Consider the following 24,554-nt stretch of genomic DNA (forward strand, 5'->3'; position numbering starts at 1 on the left):
TCATAATGGTGATGGAGAGTAAAAATATGTATATGTGGCTTATGTGTGCATACAGAGCAAGATACTGTTGAAACTCCTTGCGATGCGTTTTCATACTCTTGCATAAATGATCAGATGCTGTAAAGTGCCAATCAAATTCTAACATGTAATTAGAATATTGTCCTCTCTGTCTGTTGACAAACTTCCAACGGCTTGTTGCAGACACCTCAATTAGGAAATGGCAAATAAAAAGTAACAGCAAATGGTAGACCAACACTTTTTCCAGCAGTTTGTTAACATAGCGGCCTATCAGCAAGATGTTGAGAAGAAAACTGATAATGTGTGGATAGCCTTCATAGGGCTGCCTCCATAATTCATTAATTTACATTCACAGTCATTGCCAACAATGGCTATATGATGGGACTATTGTCGTAACTAGAGCTTCATTTGCACATCATACAGAGACTGGCAAAGTATATCTCAAAGTGCATCTCATTGCTTATCTAACTGAGAACAGACAGATTTTTTTGCGACTTGAAAATTCAGATTTTCAATTCCCAGCATACAACAGAAGGGGCAAAAGATAAAACACACACCTTAAAGATCATTAGCAATTAATATTTGGGGATTCATGAAGAAAAACAGCGTTAAACACTTGTTTAATAATTCATACTATAAACAAGAAAGTCTCCCACTTCCTTAATAATTTAGACGTAAGCTAATGTTGATTTATTCAGGAAGGTCTCTGCCACCAGCACCGCCTGGAGTGCCCAAATTTGAATTAAAGTAGGACAGTAGCAGGCGAGTCTGTAATAACATTTGTATAATTTTATTATTGCTCTGGGCTCAGTTCATTTCCTCCTCCAGTAGCTGCGTGAAATTGTTTGATTCTGGAAACTGCCTTGAGTCTGCGGCTATGGGGTTGGAGGGTGGTACAGGAACAGGAAGGCATGCGACACTCTTTCTCTCTCTGTCTGATGCTGTCAAACACGTAAACACACACACACACACACACACACACACACAACTCCACATACACAAATGCAAGAGAGAGAGAGAGAGAGAGAGAGAGAGAGAGAGAGAGAGAGAGAGAGAGGGAGAGAGAGAGAGAGAGAGAGAGGGAGAGAGAGGGAGAGAGAGAGAGGGAGAGAGAGGGAGAGCAAGAAAGAGAGAGAGAGAGAGAGAGAGAGAGAGATAAATAACTTTGTTATTCTGGGTTTTGTAATACTGTTACATTGGCTCACTTAATAACTCAAGCTGTCTTGAGAATATGATTGATATTCTCACTCGCCCTGTCACTTGTGATAAATATTTCACTGCATTTATGCGAGATAGCTAGGAAGCGGTATAACTCATTTATTACATTATCAAATCATATAAATATGAGAGTTTGTGTTTATGTCTTTTTTCCAGTAGGGAGATTGCCATTTCTTGTTAACATTAGTCAAAGAAAGTCACTTCCACTGTTCCTGTGCAAAGAGTTTATTTGTAAAGAAGCAGATCTGATGAAATTCCAGCTTTTTGTAACTTTGCCACTAAAAAATATTTCATTTTGTTTGGCCCACAAGGACGAATTAAACTTCATGATCGTTTGGAGGTTTACTAAGCTATCAAGTCTTATCTGGTGGTTTCTAGTTTGTGGGGTTCCTCTACTGTACTGTGATTTTGTTTTCCAATGATAGGACTATCATTTCCAAAATGGTAATTTGCAAAATTGTGATTACTCTAACAAATACAATCAAGTTTGGTTGGTATTAGCTCATGTAACACACACCTGAGACCCCGGTGGCTTTGACACAGGAAGGGCGGGTGGAGAAGTTCTGATTGGTTTCCTCGGGGCTCTGCTTCCAACTTCCCACCCGCACACATTCCCTCACTCCTCCTTCCCCCCTTCAATTCCTTTATGCAGAGAAGCCCAAACTGCAGTTTGATGAAACACATTTGTTTGACTTAACTCTTGCAGCGCCATCATGGCTAAATCTCGAAGGCCTGTCGGTGTAATGTGGCCCAACAGCAATTGGGTTAATGAGAGGATATATGTACAAGTGTGGGACTTGACCGGAGGAGCTGTTTTCCATTTGGGTTTGGTCTGCTTGTGTTATTAGGGAAACCTTTATTATTGTTGCCCTCTAGTGGGAACCATATAATAGGATTACATTTTATTAGAGCCTCCCAGCATTACCCAAGCAGCCCCCTCCTCTTGTCTCTCTTCCCCTCATAGTAGTGGCACTGACTCCTCTGTCCACTGTGGGTGGGACGGGTGGATTTGGGACTAAAAGGGAAGTCAACGAATGGGGCTGCTAGTCATAAAGTCATAAAATGGGGATCCTCGTCTTTTCTCAGTTACAGAAAAAGTGACTTTTCAAACCTTGATTTGTGACCACTTTTGTCATATAGAAAACTGAAACTATTTCATGTGCAGAATAGACTCTGACGTGTGTGCCATGCTTTCTTTGTATGCTGTAATAACACAATTGTAACAGTGAGTCACAGACATGCACAGCTCCACAGAGTTTGCATATTAGAAGTTTCTGGAGTAAAGCATGAACAAAGACACAACTATAGTATTCTTTGCCATTACTAACTAAACAAAGGAGTGCCCCTGTCATTTAATTAGCCTACCATTGTTAATGTTTAGCCTTTAAAGGTCATACTTGATGCTTTGACTTGGACAACATTTGAGCAACAGTAATTCCCTAGAGCTAAATTACATTGTGCCAAAGATAATATTCGATGAACAGTTCTGCCTAAAACTGTGCAACCCTGCAGGGCAGATTGAGTCAGGCTCTGGAGCAGCTTCAGCACTTTATATCCATCCCACTCCCTTACATAACCACAGGCCATTAAAGGGGTGTGGTGAGTATAGCAGCAGTTATTAAAATGGTCTGAGGCAAAACCAACATCTCTCTTAGTCCACGCTGTTTGCGAGAGCCAGGAAGGCCGATGTCAATCAGAAGGTGTAATGGTTGTTCAGCCACTTAAATATTAACTGACGCTAGAAATGAAGGTCATAAAGAGAAAAGCAATATATTTGCTCCTAGATAATAAAATAAACATTCAGATGCCATAAAGTTGAGACTGTGTTATTGTTAAATTAATAATGATAAAACAGGCCTTTTTTTACAATGTTTAAATTGTCCGTTTTTTTCAGCAACCACTTTGGAGACATGTACAGGGTTATGCTAAATGCTAAGATGCTGTCTAACAGTAGCACAAGTAAAGAAGAGTCGTTATACACCAATACATATTTAATGTTTGCTAACATTAGCCACCATATGGGTCATACCAGTCCACGTTAGGCTGTAGCTTGAGAGAGTGTAGTCAATTAGGAGAGGGTTTGTTTCATTGTTTTCATTTGTAACAGGAAGAATGTGTTACATGTTTAAATGTTAATGTTTAAGTTGTGAGTGAAAAGATTGATAACCAAACTAATTAGGTTTTTTGTGTCTGTTTCTCATTCAATTCCAGCAAGCAGAACATGTTTTCCTCTCTCCTGTGTATGTGTGTATGCATTAATATCCCTATGATGTCATTCAGGCAAGGCAGTTTCTGTTTGGTGCATACTCACATCTGCAACCAATCTGGATAATTTGCCCACCAAAATATGGTGCAGCCAGCCTGCGCTCGCCTGCTGTTGCTGCTGTAGCAGTTAGGTCTAGAGCCAAGGACAATACTACCCTTCCACAGCGGCATTAGAACAATGGCTTTGTTTTTTGGTATCAAACACCATTCAAAGATCTCCACTGGTTAGCCTCAGCAACATCTGATGCATATTTTGAATACTGAAGTAGGAGGACCCCATTATGAATGGGCTCCATTTGTGTAGAAAATGGATAACGCATGGGATTTTAAGGCCTGGGGCGTTCTTCGTTCACTATAGTTTGTCAGACTAATGGCATAAAAATGTGTGTGGGGCTTGGCGTATCATACGAAAGCCAGTAACCTCTGGGGCAAATAACTTCATTGTAACACTTTAATCTTTTGTTTGTTTTCCTGTGGGACATGCCGGTCAAAAAGTGGAAAGTTTAATGGCCCTTGGATCGGAGAGGCAAGGAATAGCTGGCCTTTCCTCAAATGCAATTCTGTTTATAATCTACAAAGATGTTTTGAGAGGGAATTTTTTTGATGAGGAGAATTGGAAAATGCTTTTGTTTGTACGCTTGCATCCATTAGTCACTAGTCCCTTGACGGGGCATTCTTAATCCACTGTTGCTTGAACTTGTGAACAAACCTGGATTCAGTTGTCTCCCTGGATGAATATTACATATCTGTTTCAAATGGTTGTTTGTTCTATACTTGTTATGTGTTTTTTCCCTGCTTTTAAAGTTGGGTAATGTTACAATAACATGGCAAAATTGATTTGCTTTCAGAGCGAGTAGCATGTAGCTGACTATTGTTCAGAGCTGCTGTTAAAAAAGTTGATGCTCTCAACAGTAGGGGGCGCAAGAGCGGGTATTTCAGCCTTATTCCACTGTGTATGAGGTGGGGATAACTGTTGAGAATGTAAAGAAATAACTGTCAATTCTGAGTCCAGATGTGCACAAAATAGCACTCTTGACACAGACGGAATAATTATGCATGCTCACATGAAGGAATTTCACAAAAGGAATGACTTTAAACATGTACTTCATTTGCTGACTGCATTCCCCAAGTAAATCTAAAAGCCTCAGAAGTGCCTCAATCTTCCTGAAATCATGCATGGTTGAACATTTGAAATGAGCTCGCACATCACCCTCAGGCACTGATTCAGACTTGATTGGGGCAAGGCAAGCTGCAAGTGCTTATTTATACAACTACGTCATTTGGAGGCTGTCCAAAGGGAGGAAAGAGGCGAAAAAGATTACAAAGGAGTGGGAATTTCATTAACCACATTCCATTAAATTAATAAGTTGAATCCAAGCTAATCAACAAGTTGCCTGGTACACATGCAGTGTGGATGGCATGCGTTAAAGAAGCACACTAGATAGGTTAGATGTTTGAGAGGTAGGAGAAGAAGAAAAAAAATCAAAGGATTCCACCAACAATCTATATAATTATCATCATCTGCTGCTTTTCCTCCCTGGCAAAGAAACACTCCATCCATTTGTAGCAATCGCCGGGGGGAACGTTACATCAAAACTAATCATAACGATTAAAATCAGCTTCTCTGCGAGAGGGAGGCAATAGGCAAGTTGGAGGCAGGAAGAGTGAGGATGTTGTAAATTCAGAAAAAAAAAAAGATTTCTTTATTTGATTTTATAAAAACATAAACTCAACAAGGACTAAGGCACTGCTGCTGTGATCTCTTCCTTTGCTGGGAGTTTTATTCTGCAGATTGGTTTAGACTGGGGCAGAGACATGAGCTAATTGTATCCTGATCTTTGCCTTGAGGGGTTTCGGAGCCCTGGAGCAAGTATTCTCTGTATTTTGTTCTGTCTACCTTAGCCAAGCTATTGCATTTCTCACTGGTGTAGGAAGAGAAGCAGATCGTGGGCCAAATCGGAGGGAAAAGGTGCATAAAAAGATACTTTATGCCGCTCTATGTTTCAGGTAAGCGGAGATTTATTTGGTTTGCTATTATTTCCGAGGCTGGGTGGACTGGGACATTGAGGCGCAGCAGCTTTTACGCATGTGCCAAGCGATTCGAGCGGTACAGTTCTTTAAAAATATTTAACCACTTCCTGGCTATTGTTCCTTAGTTACTGTACAAATGTATGCGCGTGGCTACAATTTACGAAGCTTTGGTACATCTGGTCTAAGCGAACAGCGGATTACACTGCGATCTTGTCGAGCAAACACTCTACTTGTCCACCGTGTGAATTCGCTCCTGGCGCGTTTCAGCCTCGCACACATCGCCGTCTTCGTGTCGCTGTTGCTGTACAACTTGCTTATAACTTACCCAAACCTGCGTTTGTCGTTTTCATGAAGTATTTTTTTAAAAGTCAGTTTAGTCGTGAAACAGTTCTATTTCCTGGCTGCCCCAGATCGTCTAATGAAAGACGCCATTGTGGAGTAATTTTGCCCCAGGCGTTTTTCTTATTCAGTAAGACAGGATGTATTTTTTAAACACGTCAATACAGAATCTGTGAATCACCCTTTAAAACAAGCCGTGACCCTGTTAAGAGAATCGTATTTATGGAGTCTAAACGAAGACACAAGCGATTTGATCCTTTCATCGCCTCTCTTGGCTCTTTGACCGCACCGTGCGTAATCAACTCCAAGGTCCGACTGCGAATCGGCAAATATAGTTCACTAAGTAATACTCTGGAGCTATTTCGCCCATGGGAGCATGTATTGTGTAAAAAAAAAAAAAAAAAAACATCTACTGAGCTTCATAAAGTTTATACTGTAAAATGATATATAACATCCTAAAGCAAAAATACAATGAAATAGATAGTTTGGTTACATACTATTTCTCACTGTACTGCAGGGAGGCGAAGCCTTTAAATTACATTTATTAATGTAACTATATATATATATATATATAAAATATCTGAATCTAAAAAAAAAAAAAAAAAGTTTAGGTCATCTGCAATGAAAGTCAGTACTCTGTTTCACCAATTTCAGAGGGCGCATGAATAAACAGAATGGGATTGAGATGTTGGCTTGTCAGGACTGATCACTTGATGGCGCTGTAACAACAAAACCATACTTATTTACTACAGCATCAGTACATCTGTTTCCCAGTACAATTACACTGATCTGTCAAAAGATAAATAGGCCTATTTGAAAAACAAGTCAGTTAGTCCACATTTCAGTTCCAAGTTAGAGGTGCTTTACTTAGTAATTTGAAACCCCTTTAGAGAAATGCTGTTATTATGTTTCATATTACGGCTTTGCCACTCCTGTGCCCTGGGACAGTTTGGTCTGTGCCAGTGAACATGCACCACTGTCTCCAACAGCCTGCAGCAAACGCACTGAAATCACTTCCTTATCTGTGATGTCATGCTGATGCACTGCTACAGTAACTACACATGAAATGATGTCGAAGTAGACAAGTAGCCCGGCTACTCCGGTGATAATTATGTGTTTCTGGAGCACTGCTATGATATGGAATGCTTGGATGTAAAATGTGAAACTTTGTCTAAGTTCAGATTGCCTTTTATAGTCAACCTCAACAGAGTGGCTTGTAGTTCTATGACATTGCTGAGTCTAAAAACACAACCTGGATAACCCATGATCCCATGATTCAGAGGCATTTCAGATAATTATTTTCCTTATTTGTCACCTTTACTTTCCAGGGTTAAAAATTGGTTTATCCAGAATATCATATTTCTCTTTGCTCAGGAGCAGGTCAGCGAGGTCACTTTCCTCTGGTAACTTCTTTTTCTGCGAGGCAACCTCTTCATCCTTTTCACTAAACAAAAGTAGTTTTTACACTAAACACATTTCTACATTTGTTGCCACACACTCACAAATACGCTTGAAGTTACTTGTGAGGTTGACATGATGCAAACCTCAGACAATGTTATACGGTACATATCTCTGTATTTGCACTGATGACAATGTATAAAGTTTTATTAAAATGTTTAAACACATGTATTAGCAAACTACTGTAGATTTGGTATTGGTTGGAAGCTTGACCTTATACAATCCAAAGTGATACACACCTGACCAGCCTACAATATTTTCAGAGCATTCTGTTACGACAGCCTAATTTTTGCCTTTACAGCCGGCAGTAACTGAAGTGAACCCAAAGTCTGTAGTTGTCTGTGTGTGGACATTTGAAACAAATAGCCATAGGCAACAAAGCAGAGACAACCCATCCAGATTATGTAAATACCAGTCTGCCTGCCTCAAACTGAATGTTAATGCTCTGATCTGAAATGCTAATTGTGTCTTGTGTGATATGTCGAAACACTGAAAAGCTGCTTTGTGGGATGAAAAATTGAAAGCTGGTTTGTTGCTGATGTTGATCCCAACAGGCCCGTTGATTATTGCAATAGCAGACAGGCACTTGCTTCCTTAAGTTTTTAGGAGCGGGTAATACCCTGCATTAGTTTACTGAAGATGCAAACAGAGCTATAGGCTAGTGTGTTTTCCTTGAGATGTAAAGAAGATGGTAAAATGATAATTTTGCATAAAAGGCTTAAGACTTCAGACCAGTGATGGAAAAACAGCAGGAGTAACTGGAGCAGCCCAAATACTCCCAACTTTGATTCACTGTGCCTGTTTTAGATTTGTTTGTGCATACTGTGGTGCAACAAAACGCTGGATAAAGGAGCAAATTCCCCACATTTCGACTTGTTTCACAAAGGCTGGAAACCCTGGGAACACGTCGACAAACAGTCTCACATGGGAGACTTTTGTAGCACTTGCCAAATTCAAAATAGCAACAGGTACTGTAGGGAAAGTGCTGGTGTGGCAGATCTGCAGTGCACATCTTGGAGCTGATGGCTCATACATGAGCATCCCTGATCAGCCATCCATCACATGTGGTGATCTTTGATTTGTCCCTGAGAAAAAAGTGTTAAAGACAGAAATCAATGTGGACATGTCCAAGAAAAGGTGCACAACACATGTATCTTTACTTCCAACAACTCAGAATGATTTAGTGATATAAGAGCTCATTCCCACAACCCGCTACCCCCCCTCCACCACACACCCACCCAACCACCCGTTCTCTTTCACTCTCTCTTCTCTCTCCCCTGCAATTTTCCATAATGCCTTACAGATTTTACACTCAATCCACCTTTGCGATGACAAGGCTTTGAGGAAATCCAATTCCACCAAGCTGTTTTCAGAACTTACTCTCCACAGGCACACACTCGCTCTGACACTCACTCACACATACACATACACACACGCCATCTCCACAAATTAGTCAGGGAACAAATTACCTGCATTCTGAGTGTGATCCCACGCACTTTGCCGACTGCCTTACACAGGTCCCCTTTTGAAGAGCAGCCATGTGATTTCTCTCTCTTTTGCCCTGCAGGCCCCTTTGCCTTCTGCGAGGGATTCTGGAGTTGAATTTTAAAACTATGTATGGCTGCTGCCTGCGCTTATCAGCGCGTGCACAAGCGGCATGCAAATCAGACCAGGATCACACACCGCATTGGAGGCCTACACTCAAAGGCAAGCTTAATTGCTAATTGGGTATCTAGGTGTGAAACTCACACTGCCAATGAGAAGCAGGAATGTGGATGTTTTAAGGCCAGTGGTTGAACTAATTAATTTGAATCTGAATGTTATTAAAATTTGTGGATTCCCTGCATTTTCTATGAAAAAAAACAGCCCAGGAGAGTGCTGTGGCAGTACTTTTAACAGCAATTGGACATGTTGTGGTCTGGTTTTATACTACATGATGTCATTAGCGTGGGGGGTTTTGCAATGCTGATGTGGTCAGCGGACATGGTGTTTACACACTGCAGTCATCATACAGTAACTGTGATAGTATTTGTCAGGCGTGTAGCCAAGGAGAAACTGATCAAGAAGATGCTTTAAGTGTCTTGCTGTTGTGGAGGGATGTGATGTGATTTGCTGTGATGTTTGTTTTCAGGTCACTTAAGTTAATATCACTGTAATATTCTGTACAAATGACGAAAAGAGTGTTTATTCACTTCAACATTCATCACTGAAACAGCGATCACTGGCTGCTTTTGTGTGATCGGAAAGAGCATGATCAGTCAGGTGCTTATGAGAGATGTGTGTTTGTGAGTGGAGGGTGTTATAGGGCCATTTATGTCCAGGTGGTTGAGTGGGTTGGTCACCGCTTAGGTATTTTCACTGAACTTTGGACTTTGTGGGTCTGTTGTGTTGAAGGAGGGTTTGACCCGCTGAAGAAAACCGCTGCTGAACAATGGGCAGCAAAATCAGGAGGAGGGTGACCGCGCGCAGACACACTGCTCCAAAAGGGCAAAGGCCAGCTGTGACAGGTCCAGATGTGCGCGTTGACCCGACTCGCATATCCAGACGATCATTTTTTGTTGGGCAGGATTAGTCTTATTCTGAAAATGCGACACACATAGGCTACCTGCCACTGAAACAGCGACAGCCCAAAAGAGCCGCAGGCGCTACAATGCTAATGTTGTCGGGGGCTTTGACTTCTCCCAGCCATTGCAAAGAAGCTGCTCCGTGTGACAGCCACGGCGCTGCTCTTCCCCCGGTGTCCGCTATCCCGCTTTTCACGCCTCTCCACATTTGGCAGGTGCGTTGGAAAAAGCCGACCACGTCCTATCTGTTAACCTCAACGTCTGCGCTGTAATGGACGAAACGGACATCATGGACTTAACGCATCAGAAAGCGAGAAAGCGACCGCGTCCAATCAGTTCTGTGGATGAGTCCGTGCACGCTTCCCTCAAACGGCTCCCGATGCGAGCGGCGGAGTGCAGGGAGCCCTCACTGATGTTCTCAGTCAGAGGAGAGCCGGTCCCCGCAGCATCTCTCAAGCAAAATGACCATTCGGTGACTTCCTCTCCAAATACAGTGATGCCGGCGCAGGTAAACGCGTAAAGTCCAATATTGTCTGGAAGAAAAAAAGAGAAAATTACTGTAAGACTGGGGTCGAACTGTCACTGAAGTGACAAACACTTAGGTTTTATTGAATGCAGTGTGTGCATAGATTGTCTTCCTGCTGTCTTTAATGTAGCCTAGAGTGCGCACTATTGTCACGCACGCACAGCCCCTTTTCCTGCTTTAATTCACTATTAAACCAGTTTGAATCATTTTCAGAAAATGTTTAAAATACAACTCTTTAATAATCCTCAGTGATTGAGGTGTCACAGACTAGTATTTTCTCCCATCTTCACTTAGGGTCTGAAACTTTTCTGGGTGTAAGTCATTTTCTTCTCAGAGCTTCACAGAAATTGTCTCCTAATGGTGTTTGTAGGTTAACAGGCACAATTTCTCCAAATCCTATTACAGTGTTCAAATCAAGAGTCATTATTGCTCATTTCCAAGACTATGAGATTGATGCTCCAAATTAATTTGGTTTCGGAGATTATGGCCCACAGGAGTGCATGCTTGTGGATTGTGGCAACATTCAGGTCAAGGTCAGGCTGCTCTAACTTGCAGAGAAGAAAATCTTCCCTTTCATTTCTGACTATGGAGTCTGTTGTGATACAGAAATATAAAAAATTGTTGGGTCTAATGATTTTTTCCAATTTTAAATGTACTGAATCTTAATTATCAAGCCCCCTGTGGTTCCAATTGTGTATTATTTTTTTTTAAAGCACATCTTAGTATGCAGAAGAATCTTCCGATCTGTGGTACCTCCCTGTGGTATAATATGTTCTCCCTTGTGTTGTGTTTTACAGGATCATCGCTCCAGCATGTCCAGGCCCATGATCACACGGTCACCGGTGTCTCCCTTGAGCAACCAGGGCATCCCAGCACCTGCACAGCTCACCAAGTCCAACGCCCCTGTGCACATTGATGTGGGCGGACACATGTACACCAGCAGTCTGGCCACCTTAACAAAATTCCCAGAATCCCGGTGAGTCTGCTCTACCATGCATCTGTATTTTAAGTGCAGCGATGAAGATAAAGTTAGCGTTTTGTTTTTTGGCTGGTAGTGACTGGTTGTGTCTAGTATGTTGCTTGAAACAGGGAAGAAGGTTGTGTAAGATTCAGTGCTTTACACTTTCTTTTCAAGGCAGATTTATCAGCGTCAGACTGTCATCCTGTTTAATGTTTAATGTCATCCTGTGACAGTCAAATGTCACATCTTGTCAAATCACAGAAATATCTCGTGTATGCACTTGGTGGAGATACCAAGTATAAATTGAATGTTTACTCCTTCTATCCAAAACATCTGCAGCATTAGTTGCTTTTTTTTTTTAAATTAGTATCACAAAATGTTTTCCAGTGTAAGAAAAGCCCACAGTTACGCATGTACAATTTGTAGGAGTGCAGAATGCAGTGCACAGACAAAAGCAACTTGGTTATTCTGACAGATGTCACAGCAGTAAAGGGCCAAAGGGCATGGGGCCATCTGGAGGCTGGGAGGCTGCACTGTCGCTCCTAGCCCAGGCCCCAGGGTGACTGGCACCCTGCCTCAGGCAACCAACTACCAACTACCAGCTGGCCCTGACCTTTCAGACCAACTCTGTTTTTAATCTTTCTTTCTTTCTTTCTTTCTTTCTTTCTTTCTTCACGGTTGATGCTTGTATTAAGCTTGGTAGTGAATGTCTGTGCGAAGGTGGGAAAACATTTTAGAGCTTGAAAAAAATGAGTGAGTCACATCCCTTTGCACATGGTAATGTTTTGCCTCGCCCTCTTTCTTTTTTCTCTCCGTTGGTGCAAAACACACAAGCTCAAGAGTAGTATATCTATGATGCATTATATTAGTTCATACCTAATGTTGTGCACTTTAGCATTGAGAAATCAAGAAATAGTAAGATTGTTAATGCTGACATGTTATCCTCCACCTCTCCACCCTCTCTTTCTGCCTCACCCACCCCCCCCCCTCCCTTCTCTGTGGGTAGAATTGGTCGTCTCTTTGATGGCACAGAGCCTATAGTCCTGGACAGCCTGAAGCAGCACTACTTCATTGACAGGGATGGACACATGTTCCGCTACATCCTCAACTTCCTCAGGACGTCCAAGCTTCTCATCCCAGAAGACTTCAAAGTGAGTAGATGTCCATCCTAGAAACTGTAAAGTCCCATCAGCCAGTCAGCAGTCCTGCAACTTAGCACATACAATGATTGCCAAGGCCGTGGAATGCCTTTAGTCGCTGGTCCTCCTTGAATTGCTGAAAACGGTTCCCATGCTGGAGACAAAATATCAGGGCAAGCAAAGCTCAATCATAATGGATTTACTAGTCATCAGATGCAATTTGGTGCCCTCCAGCTCTAAGTGGCCAACGATTTGTTTGAGATATGCAAGGAAAACAAAGCTTGCATCAAGACAAATAAATAATTGCTCTGGCGCCCACGACCACATTGCATGTGCTAGATTTCATCAGCACAGTGTTCTCAAGCCAAGTTTCTATCCAGGGTGAGTCTCACTGTATGTGACACATTAGCATTCCTACTTTTTTTTTTACTCTTATGTGTCATTTAGTCAGTAATTACTTAACTTTCCCTGGGAGAAAACAAATAACCACAGTATCTGATGGACTGTCCAAAGTGTGACTCAATCACTGGAAAGTATGTCAGCTATAATAAGCAAAGACAAAAGTCAGGCTCAAGTTCAAGCTAAGGCCCCATTCACATTGAGTAGATTTTGATAGAAGCATGAGAAAACTTGAATCTGGTGAGATTTAGGCCCTGCTGTCCTGCGGGTAAAGGATCAGCTCCTCTACCCCACACAACCCTGTGTTACATGTCGCACTACATCTCCTCTACTCTGGATCTTCTGTAATGTTTGCTGAATGGTATCTTCGCTGGGGTTTATTGCTCGTTCATGTAGAACAGTGGTTTTCAAACTTTGCTGTTTCTTTTTTTGGTTTGGATCCGCATTAAAAAGAAAATCAAAACAGTAAACTGATTAGCTTATTCTGTTTTTTGCTTATTTTGCTATCTAGTATAGCAAGATGTCCTGTGTGCTGCATTTGACTACCAGCCTCATCCAATTCAGTTCAATCTACCTTAAAATACCGGGGAACTATCTTATTTTTTGTATTGCTTGAGGGAATACCGGGGGCTTTATGTCAAAAAACTAAAATGAACAGGAGAGATTATCGGGCTATTGTATTTAAACATCTGTAAATAAACACATTCAAACTAGAATGCTTATTTTAGATTAAGTATACTGGCACAAATTAAAGTATGTTGGAAAAGTTTTCTGCTAATCTTAATCTTTACAGTGTTTACGTCATGACCCAGCATGAGTCACATACTCGTCTCACTGACAGTCCATAAACCCTTACAGATTTTGTGTGGTAAATATATATATATGTAGCGATATACAGTGTGGCTGGGGTTCGAATCCAACCCATGGTCCTTTGCTGCATGTCGTCCCCTCTCTCTCCCTTACCTGTCTATCTGTATTATTTAATAAAAAGCCCTGAAAGTCATCTTTATAATAAAAGAAAGTAACTAGATTATTATTAAACTAAGTTTAATTTTAATCTTACCCTTTTTAAGTATTATTTGGATATCTTTGCCTTTATTAGGAGACAGTAAAGAGCTGACAGGAGATGAGGGATGTGGCGTTACTGTATATGGTCAGTGTCTCAAACCAGAAAGCCCCAAGCCTGTTCTTTGAAAGACAATTGATACTGATGATAAAACTTGCTAGTTAACCTGGTGAAGTAAGAACTGACATTCACAGAACTACCATATCAAGCAGCACATCCTCGCTGTCGGGCCTTGGATGTCCAGAACTGTTGATTGTCAGGAAATTAAAAAAGTCTAATGTAAAAAAAAAAGTCAGATGAAATCTCCTCGTCACACCAACATACAGATGTAAAGGGTGACCAATAGCATTGATTTATGATAACAAATTAAAATGACGAAATATGGAAATAAGAGGTTCCTTCCCGCCAGCGACAACATGTAAGATAATATACATAATATCCTAAGATGTCAACGCCCTTTGCCCTGTCTCCTACAGGACTACAGTCTGCTGTATGAGGAGGCGCGGTACTTCCAGCTGCAGCCAATGCTTGCTGAGCTGGAGCGCTGGCGTCAGGACCAGGAGCTAGGCCGGGTGTCGCGCCCCTGCGAGTGCTTGGTGGTGCGCGTTGCACCTGACCTGGGCGAGAGGATCGCGCTCAGCGGTGACAAGGCCCTGATTGAAGACGTGTTTCCGGAAATCGGTGATGTCATGTGCAACTCTGTCAATGCCGGCTGGAACCATGACTCCACGCACGTCATCCGCTTCCCACTTAATGGATACTGCCACCTCAACTCTGTCCAGGTAATGGGAACAGTGGGCTGCTGTGAGTGTACTGTCATTTACTGTATAGGCTACTCAGCATTTTATTCAGCATTCCTCAATAAGTATAAACCCCTGAAAGGTTAGATAAAGTATGTTTTTCTATATTTTTCCATTCAGTTATATGCCCGAGGATTTGACTTAGGTGATGATCTGTTCATTCAACTTTTTTCATCTGCGGTTACACTGTAGACCTTTTAGAATTTTACTGATGTCTGATTGCAAAATCTTATCTTTTTTAATCTAATCGAGTACAAAAACAGCCTTGCGGAAAAATGAGTCCTTTGATGAGTATATCAAAGCATCAATTTGGCAAGCCATCATTACACAAGTCTACCATCATCTTTACTTCTCTGTGATCTGACCGGAATAATGATTTTTTTTAATTCAGCTTCGTAGCTTGTGGATGGTCAGCTTTAATACCATGCATCCCTTTGCAGCACTCATACCACTGTATGTTGCATGTGTTCCATGTGGAAGAAAAACACATACAATTAAATCAATGAGTCATTTTGATTGTTTTAACCTTTCCCTTTGATATGGGCATCAGGGCCAAGCTGCACAGAAAAGACAGTAAATGGGTTAATGGTGGATTTCAACCAATTCAGTAAGGGGATGGCTGACACCTTGAATCATGGTAGAGAGATGATGATAGTGCAAACTGAGGGGAAACTGGCAGACAGAAAGAGGAAGTGAGCAATTCAGGATACGGTGAAACACTTCAGAACCCTCTAAGACACTCGGGGGAATCATCTGATGTCTACACATAAGAGTATTCCCCCGAGTGTCTTAGAGGGTTGTTGGATCGATGCTCAATTTAAAATGAAAATAAAGCCAAGCAACTTCATATATTTGTGTTTGTTACATTCAAGAAACAAATCAGTACAACACATTTTAGTAAGATTTCTTACCAAATAGTAGTCCTGCAGATCCACAAGACTCCTGCATGAAGTTGAATACCAGCAATTATTTGAGGTTGTGCATGGTAGTGGTAGTTCTTCACTAAAATAAAGCAAAGTTAGAGAAGTAGTCTCGCTATATGAGGTTATTTTTGTTGAAAAACATCCTTTACTGTTGTGGAGTTGGGAAATGGATTTCTAGAGGAGCAACACTCTGACAAAACTTTTCATAGGCATAATGGGTTCTAGGCAAAACCATATTTTGAAGACTAAAACAAGACTTTAAAGGGAAAACTTCTACATTCAGAAAAAAAGTAATTCATCTTTCAGCATGTAGTTGGCAATATTGTATTTCTCTGGTTAGATATTGATATTCCACTAATTCATTGATGGTAAAATCCTCAGATACGCATCAATAAGCAATGGAGGAGAGGCATATTTGAAAAGATTTCACAATAATTTGGACTGTGTCTCCATTTGAGGAAGTCAAATCTCCATCTCCCTCCCAAAAAACACACAAACAAACCCGTCTCTAAAGTGTGTGAGTCGTGGAGAGCAAGCAAGAGAGTGAGCATGCTCCCTGACAGGTTGTCCCCAGGCAGGGCCCATAATCCTGTTTGGTTATTAAAGCACGCCGGCGGTGGATGCTGTATCTGCGGCTAATGGAGGCAGGGCGGGGGTTTGGAGAGAAGGAAGGGGGGCAGAGAGAGCTGCCAGCAGTAGGGGGACCTTTGTAGTTTTGGTGGAGGCTTTGGCCTGGGGGCTGGGGGAGAAATGGGGAGAGGGGGTTTTGCTGAGCAGCCCACACTGGGCCAAGTGGCAGAGAGAAAGCCTCACTGCTCCCTGGGGCCTCTTCGATGGAATGTGATCCTACAGCCCCCCCGGACACGTCTGTAGATGTCTGCAAGGCTGCGAGCACACACACACACACACACACACACACACACACACACGCACACCAGAAAACAATTAAAATGAGGCATGAGGAAAAACGAGAGGTTCTTGGTTTTGTGAAAGTCTCATCCAGATTCCTGTAACAGGCCGTATTACTCCCAGAGCTGTTTCCAATGCTTTACTTAGCACTAACTCTGCAGCATATAGATAGAAGAGTTTTGGGTGGTTCTGTGCGTTCCAGTAGTAAACAAAAGGTTAGAGGTTACATTTATGTTTTATTTGGGACTGGTAGACCTCCATGAATGATGTATCGGGCATCTTGACCAGGTTGGCACTGACTATCAAAGATATATGAGTAAGCACTGCCTGTCACCAGAGTGCTAATGCAGGATGCTAATGATGCTTTTTCCCTCTGTGATTGATGTTATGTATTGCCACTAACATCTTCCCCCTTCTATCCCATTCCACCTTTTCCAGGTTCTAGAGCGCCTGCAACAACGTGGCTTCGAGATCGCCGGCTCCTGTGGTGGAGGCGTGGACTCATCCCAATTCAGCGAGTATGTCCTGAGGAGGGAACTGAGGAGGACGAGTCAGCGAGGATCCAATTCAAACAGGATAAAGCAGGAGCAGCTGGACTAGAAACCTCCCGAGCAGCAGGAGGTGCTAGACTTTTCTGTGGCGTCCAAACGCTCAATGCTGCAGAGCTCTGTGGACTCTGTTTTTCTCCGTTTTCCTTGTTAATGTTTTTGTTTTCTTAAACTTGAGAACCATCTAGAGAATAAATATGAGGTGCAACAGGAGATTTTTTTGCCATAAGAAGATACAAGACATTTGATAAGTTTGAGATTGCACGGACATTTGTGAATGTCTAGCCCCCATAACCCAATTTAAAAAGGACTTATATATGCTGGATCCCCAAACAAAAGTTTGTTTTAAAACTTGGAGCCTACATTAGGTTGAATATGATTTCTATTATACCCATATAAATTTAAAAGAAGGCTTTTATTGCTTACGTAGTATGTTGCATAGCTTGTCACCAATGACTTGATTTTGATGTCTCACTGGCAAATTGGCAAAGTCTGTTCTTATCCCTCGCTGTAAAAAGGTCACTAATGTGTTGCTTACAGTACAGAATGTCTAAGTTGTCATAAACAGTTAGTTTCAACAAAGCATCTTTTTTCACAACTAACATGATGTTGAATATTATGATACCAATGAAGTGTTTTTTTTTTACTTTGATGAAAGTTATTTTATTGGATTATGCCATGAAATATAGTTGACATTAGTATCATCCAGATGAAACATCAACGACCCATCCATACGCAGTACAGAAAATAATTCAGTAAATTATTACGTCACACCATTTGCCTCATTGCGTAGTATGAACTACTAACCCCCATGTGCTAACTTGGGAATTATTTAATTGGATCATAATATTCCCCTGAGTCATGACCTGTAAATTCCTTTCATTGTATATGTGTTTGTGTTTTTTACATTGAATCTTTTTAAAGCGATTTGTTGCCTCTAACATGACTGAACAGATTAAAGCTTAATGTACAACCGACTCCAAGATCACTTTTACGTGTAGCACATATTGATATGAAGTTGGATATATAGTATTTCTAAGATGACTGACCCACCTACGCTCCCTAGATTTGAGTAAAGAGGAATGTAGCACAAAATGTGAAATAAATCTCAACTAAAGTTGTCATGGTGTGTGTTCGCTGTTTTTACACCGCTGCTTTCATGTGTCTGCTAAGTGAGATGGCAATTCCTCAAATTTTAATTCACTGCATCTATCTTACCTCGTAAGATTCTTTCGAGCATCCTTTATGTGTTCAGTGGCAAACAAGAAACAACTTCTTTTACATTATGTAGTGTTTTAGCTTTCCACAACCAGAGAGATAAAGCTAACTTTACTAAGGCAATATTGTACCTTGGAGGATTTATGCTGGTGCATCAGTGACTACATGGGGCATTCTTTACTTAGTTATATTGAATGGAGCCGACTTCTCCACGCAAGTCCTGTCAGTTGTGCTTCCACATATCCCTGCAGGGCCAAAATCCAAAGTGAAATCCCACACGGAGCCCTGTCGTCTTGTCTTCATCCCTTTTGGCAGAATCTCCACTTTCTTTGGCTATCTACGGTTTATGCTATATGTCTCCCTTTCAGGCCTCTTTGCCCTAGATTCCCTTTTGACTGACTGTTATTCTCATAGGCTAGAGGTGCAACTGTGAGTGGTACTCAGCAGTGCTTTGCTCTTAATCATGAAATCAAAGTATTCATGGAGAAGGCATCAAACACATCAACAATAAAACTATTAGAGTTTTCAGACTTAAAATAAGTTTAGATCAGCATTCAAGTGTTGGGGGCGATAAATCACTTATGGATCATATCTTTTTAACAAATCAAATATGATCATTCTAATACTCAACCTATATCATGAGCCATTCAGATTTTCCACAAATTCTCAGTATTGATCATTTCAAATGAACAAAAGACTACCTGATCAATATTTAAAATGGTTCGTTTTCATTAACTTGCAAAGATTTCACAGAAATAGTTTGACATTCGGAAAAACACGTATTTGCTTTCTTGCCGAGAGTTAAATGAGAAGTTTAATATCACTCTTATTTCTGTACAATAAATATAAAGCTACAGTCGCTTAACTTAGAACAAAAATTGTTAAACCTGTAAAAGTCCACTTCCTATAATACATGTGTCTGTAAAGATTTTTACAGTGGAAATTATTGACAACTGGGTAGCAAGTATGAATCCCAGTGGATGGTCATAAAAAAAATCCTAAAATAAAATGGTAAGGGGGGTGTAAGAGAGAGAATGAACATGTGTAACAGCTGTACTTTTTGTGCACACTATGTGATTTTTTTAAGTTTGTTACCTGTGGGGCAGCCTGAGTATAATGAGACCCTGTCCAGCCCTATCTCTTCTCACTTCCTGGATTCAGACTAACTTGAAAAGGAATTAGAGATATCCTTCTCTCCGGACACAGCCTGTTGGAGAAAAGATGAATGGTAATAAGGAGCTGACTTCCAGTCATTTAGAGGACAGGGGTTTTGAGGAGAATAAAGTAATTTGAGATCCTCCGCTCTTCTGTGGTGTGTCTGTGATCATGTCCCTCTCACTCGCTTTCTCTCGAGTGAGTATTTCCAGTCATCAAAAGGCAGAGAAGGGCCTGGAGAAAGTGGCCGTGGCCATCGTTCCCTCGCTCCCCAGGCTCTGCTTACTCACCACTAGTGAAGGTCAGTGGATGGACTCATTTACCTCGTCTTCCAATCATCGGCCCTCACAGTGCTCACTTCTATAGCGATATGTCCTAACTAAATACACTTGGTATACTTAGTATACTTATACAATATACTTAGTACTCTGGATTTAGTCTTATTCTATCTGCTGTCCTCTCTGTTGTTCTGTGTTGATCTGTAGGTTATATTCTGTACTGTAGGTGCCTCCTACCTTTATTGAAAAAGCCCCTTGGCCATTTTATGCCAGCAAGATAATTATAAATGTAACCCGTGGCAAAAAAGCAACACAACTCCCACATCTCTCTCTCTCTCTCTCTCTCTCTCTCTCTCACCTCCTCCCCCTCCCTAAGCCTCAGGAGCTGATTTCAAATTTTCAAAGATATCTCATAGTAAGGCTGTGAGATTGAAGGCTCATAAATACCTTTATTATAATATAATGGCCACATATTTCTAGCCATCATTTCGAGTGGAGAAATTAGTTAATCTGTGTGATGAATGCCTGCACAGTCTTTGGGGCTTTAAATGTTCTTAGATGGACCACCACTGGTAGGATAATATCTCAAATGGACTCTAGCTAGTAGAATAATATGTCACAGTGGCTTTGCTTGAGTTATAGAAATTCAAATCTTAATGTAAAATGGAGCCAATCTAAATTCAAAAAGTGGAGCTTAGCACCTGTGCTAACGGGTTCTTGGGCTTGATCTTGCTTGAGAAGATGCATGCAAAAGAGAAATACCTGTTCCTTTTGCTTCTGCAGTAGGCTACCACATTAACACATAATCCTTAACGTCCCCCAAGTTTTTATTTAATTTCGTAGGAGCCTAAGGCAACTTGTAATAATCCACTTTTAATGTATAACAGATTGTAACCAAGTATGCTCTGATAATGTCCATGTTGGTTTTATCAGCTCGGCCATACAATATATTATTTCTTGCTAGTGAAGAAATGATGGAGGTGGATGGTTAGTGACAAAAGTCAACAATAAGCTTTTTTCATTCACAAGAGCATGTCTTTTCTAATTTTCTAATATAGTTTCTGTGACTCCTTAGAAATTGTACCAGCACACCACTTTTAATAACTTTATTTTAAAAGAGTACTCCAGTTATTTAGTCTTGCACTTGCAAGAAATGTCAAAATCAATGCAGCAGAACCTAAGTATCCTGACTTTTAGTTCCTTGTAACGGTCAAGCTCCAAAAACACTGGATCCTACACTTCCCATAATGTTAAAAGACAAGAGACAAGACAAGAGTCTACAGCCATGCTAGCGGCTCTGTGAGGTTGTACTTAGACACACTCGTGCTCTAAGCTAAATGCTAATGTCAGCATGCTAACATATGTTCACATTGGCAATGCTAACATGCTGATGTTTAGGACGTTTAATGTTTACCATGTTCACCATTTTAGTTTAACACATTAGCATGCTGAAATTTTCCTAATTACCACTAAACATGAAGTAGGCCTACAGCTGAGGCTGATGGAAAGTCATTAGTTTTGCAGCAATTGGTCACAAACCAAAGTATTGGAAAAGTCATGATCACCAAAGTTATTCCAATTCATCCTGAGGAAATTTCCATCCAAAAGCTGTAGAGACATTTCACTCAAAACCATACATGTCAAACTCAGTGAGGGGATCACAAACACCATTAGGATACATTTTCTGGGAACCATGAATGTCTGTACAAAATTCTATGCAACTACTAGCTGGATAAGTGAAAACATTGACCTGTTGAAAGATCAGGGTATCACCAAATTCTCTAGGAATCATCGTCTAGGTACCCTGGATATCTATATGGAAAATGTATCCAATAGTTGCCAACTTGTCGAGATATTTCACTGAGAAACAAAAGTGTCAACCTGCTGGTGGCATTTTGTGAATGTCTGTACAAAATTGTATTGCAATCCACCATATTGTTGTTGAGATATTTCAGTCTTGACCAAAGTGGTGACCAAACCGACAGACCAACATTGCCATCACTGCCAGCATGGCAAAAAAATCTGTGTATCCCTAAGCCCAAGATGTGATTACTCAAGTGATATCACCCGAGTAATTTTGTCCCACTTGACAAAGCTTCTCCAGAGCCACAGTAGACATTATACAACTGTTCTGCTATATAGTACTCTCCATGATTACTAAACTTGACTTGGACATGTAAAATCAAGTGAGTGCCCCTTGAATAAAAAAGAAAGTGTAAGGGAACGAAACGGCTAACCACCCTAGTTGTGTTAACTCTTTTTTATTAAATGTAAATGTCTACTCTTATGAGTAATTATTAAAGATCCTGAGAGTGTACATTTCCACTAATACTGTATAGTGTTGTATCCTGCACCATATTACAGAAGGGCTACACTTGGCTTGCCTCTGTCATAAGGTTGAAAACAGCAGATTTTACACACAACCTTCATCAGACCCTCTATTCTATTCACCTCATGGTGATTGGGCTGTAATGTGTGACAGTGCTCCAAGTGGAGGATTTACAGTAGTGCTCCACAACATGCTGAATTTTCCATTGTTTATTTATCAGTCAGGCCTTGAGTTATGGAGTGCTTGCAGTGAGGAATTTTAGACCGGACTATGGTCGCTGCAGGCCCCTTGGCATACACTGTACACTGAGAGGAAATCATTTATATTCTACTCCAGAGGTAACAGAAGAACATGAGATTGGGAAACAGCTCAAACACCACTCTGCTTGTGAGGCTTAAGGCGCAGAAAAGTCAAGCTGTTTTTTTTTCTTTTTGGTGCTGCAGAGCATATTCAAGCAAGTTCTGTTTTTCTTTTCTGTTTTTTTAAATAGTTTCTCCAAAATTTTCCTAATATATATTCTGGGCTAAGTTCTACCTTCACGGTGACACATTTTTACACTGACGATGTATGGCACAGTGGAAGTGTGATGGAATGCTGGTTTTGGTGAGATTTTTAGCAGCAATGAAATCTAACCAGTGAAGCTGCCTGTAAATGCTATAGGTGCCACATTTCTAACCTGTACTGAAAATGCCTGGAGGGCATTTTAAGCCATTGAGATAATTGCAACTGTATCCTTTGGCAAAAACATCAGCAAGCTTGCCCCCTCCCTCACTCCATTCCTCCTTTCTCTCACTCCCTCCCTCTCTTGGTTGAGAATTAATAAGGGCTACCTATCCTTGATTAAAAGGTCTCAACTGTACTGTATTGCTCACCGGTAGCACCCTTCCCTGCACCATCCTTTCACATGGGTGGACCTGCATGTTAGGAGTGCTCTAATGATTCTGGAGCTTGCCATTCGAGGGCCACCCATCCATCATAGCGGTAAGGCCAGCGGCTTTATTATAATACAGAGGACAGACATGCTCTGAGGCTATGTGGGACACAATAGAGGTCTTTCAACAGACCTATAAATACATGATCTGTCAGAGTTGCTGTCCTGAGGGCGCTCTCAGCTAGGCTCTAGCCCTCAGGTCGGCCATCACTTATGCTAAGATATGCGCCACCCCCCAGGCTAAGGCTAAGGCTCAGTTCATTTCAGCCCCTCATCAACCACCACATTCTACCTCCAGCCTTAAGAATAAATAAGAACAAGATGAAAAAAGTGATTCATTATGATGGAGAGCAAAACCTTAACAAAACAAACAAATGGAGGGAGTGAAAACAAACAGTGATAGCCTACTATTGACTATTTGGCAGCAGCATGTGAAAAGCTGTTGCTGAAATAACACAGGGATTTTGACACACTTCAGTATTGGGAAAAGGCTGACCATGCTGGGACATTTGTTTTGTTATGTCACTGCTATGAACAACTATATTCAGAATTCTGACAAACAATACTTCACCTGCAATTGTGTGCACTAAATAAAAGGTAATGTCTTCTAGATGGGTGTCTTGTTTAGAAGAAGAAGTGGAACATCACTGTCTCCCATCAGCTTTTCCTCCAATATTATGCTTTTGTAAGTATATTATAAGTGATATATGCAGCTCCTCCTGATCCTCTCCTCACCTTATCTCAGGTGAGTATCTCCTTTCACTGTTGCCTCCAAGCCAAGATCAGCAATCTGGGTGTTGGGTGTGTTCTTTTGGAGATTAGTGTGGATGGAGGCTGTTGCATGTTAGAATAATAAACAGGTGAACACTCTGCATAATTCTCTATCTCTCTGCACCTTAATGTATTAAAATCATATTCTTCCTTGGGGCAGAAAACCAGCAGCAGATTATGTCCAGGGCATGGTGAGTGGAAACCCAATGACAAATCCCACCACTTGCACAACAATGATCACCTGGGCAGGAGGTTGCTATTTATCATGCTTTTCACCAAATCCTGCCATTTAAGGGTGTGATTCCAGCTGTCTGAATTGTAAGTATTGCAAATGTGACTGGCGATGTGGTAATGCTGTGTTTACACTGGGACACACTTCACTGTATCTGCAAACAACACCTTACTCCAAACACATGTTCACATACGCACCCCCCAAGTTCTTCCTGTCCCATCCAGAGCGTACCCACTCCACCAGCCCCCTCTTTGAATACTCCAACTGTTATTCCGGTCCCCTTGACAGCCAAGCCAGGTAGGGGGTAGTGTTCATAATAGCTGGTGTTCTCAGCTTTAAATTTTAGTGCCCCTTCTTTTCACACACACACACACACACACACACACACACACACACACACACACACACACACACACACACACACACACACACGCACACAACAACGCCTGCACCAGTCTCATCCACCCCCCCAGCGC

At 41.3% G+C, this 24,554-nt stretch overlaps 1 protein-coding gene across 3 annotated transcripts; it reads left to right on the forward strand.

Annotated features, from left to right (window-relative positions):
• The first annotated feature begins 5,157 nt into the window (after nucleotides 1-5,157).
• LOC116046061 (BTB/POZ domain-containing protein KCTD1) lies at nucleotides 5,158-18,286 on the forward strand. Of its 3 annotated transcripts, XM_031294221.2 has the most exons (6): nucleotides 5,158-5,508; nucleotides 8,897-9,036; nucleotides 11,217-11,395; nucleotides 12,387-12,531; nucleotides 14,461-14,766; nucleotides 17,055-18,286. In XM_031294221.2, exons 2-6 carry the CDS (start codon nucleotides 8,947-8,949, stop codon nucleotides 17,214-17,216), a joined length of 882 nt encoding a protein of 293 aa, XP_031150081.1. In that variant the 5' UTR covers nucleotides 5,158-5,508; nucleotides 8,897-8,946; the 3' UTR covers nucleotides 17,217-18,286. The 3 variants fall into 3 exon arrangements, with proteins under 3 accessions (XP_031150081.1, XP_031150082.1, XP_031150080.1); XM_031294222.2 differs by lacking the exon at nucleotides 8,897-9,036 and having other exon boundaries at nucleotides 5,159-5,508; XM_031294220.2 differs by lacking the exons at nucleotides 5,158-5,508; nucleotides 8,897-9,036 and adding an exon at nucleotides 9,781-10,401.
• The last annotated feature ends 6,268 nt before the right edge of the window (nucleotides 18,287-24,554 follow it).

Source organism: Sander lucioperca, chromosome 9 (assembly GCF_008315115.2).
Source record: "Sander lucioperca isolate FBNREF2018 chromosome 9, SLUC_FBN_1.2, whole genome shotgun sequence".
Lineage (NCBI taxonomy): Eukaryota > Metazoa > Chordata > Actinopteri > Perciformes > Percidae > Sander > Sander lucioperca.

Excerpts from the sequence above, each read along its gene's own strand:
- LOC116046061 (XM_031294220.2), top strand. The coding sequence starts at position 10,165 with ATGGACGAAACGGACATCATGGACTTAACGCATCAGAAAGCGAGAAAG. Across the intron at positions 12,532-14,460 it reads TCATCCCAGAAGACTTCAAA|GACTACAGTCTGCTGTATGA; the intron begins GTGAGTAGATGT and ends TGTCTCCTACAG. Across the intron at positions 14,767-17,054 it reads GCCACCTCAACTCTGTCCAG|GTTCTAGAGCGCCTGCAACA; the intron begins GTAATGGGAACA and ends CACCTTTTCCAG.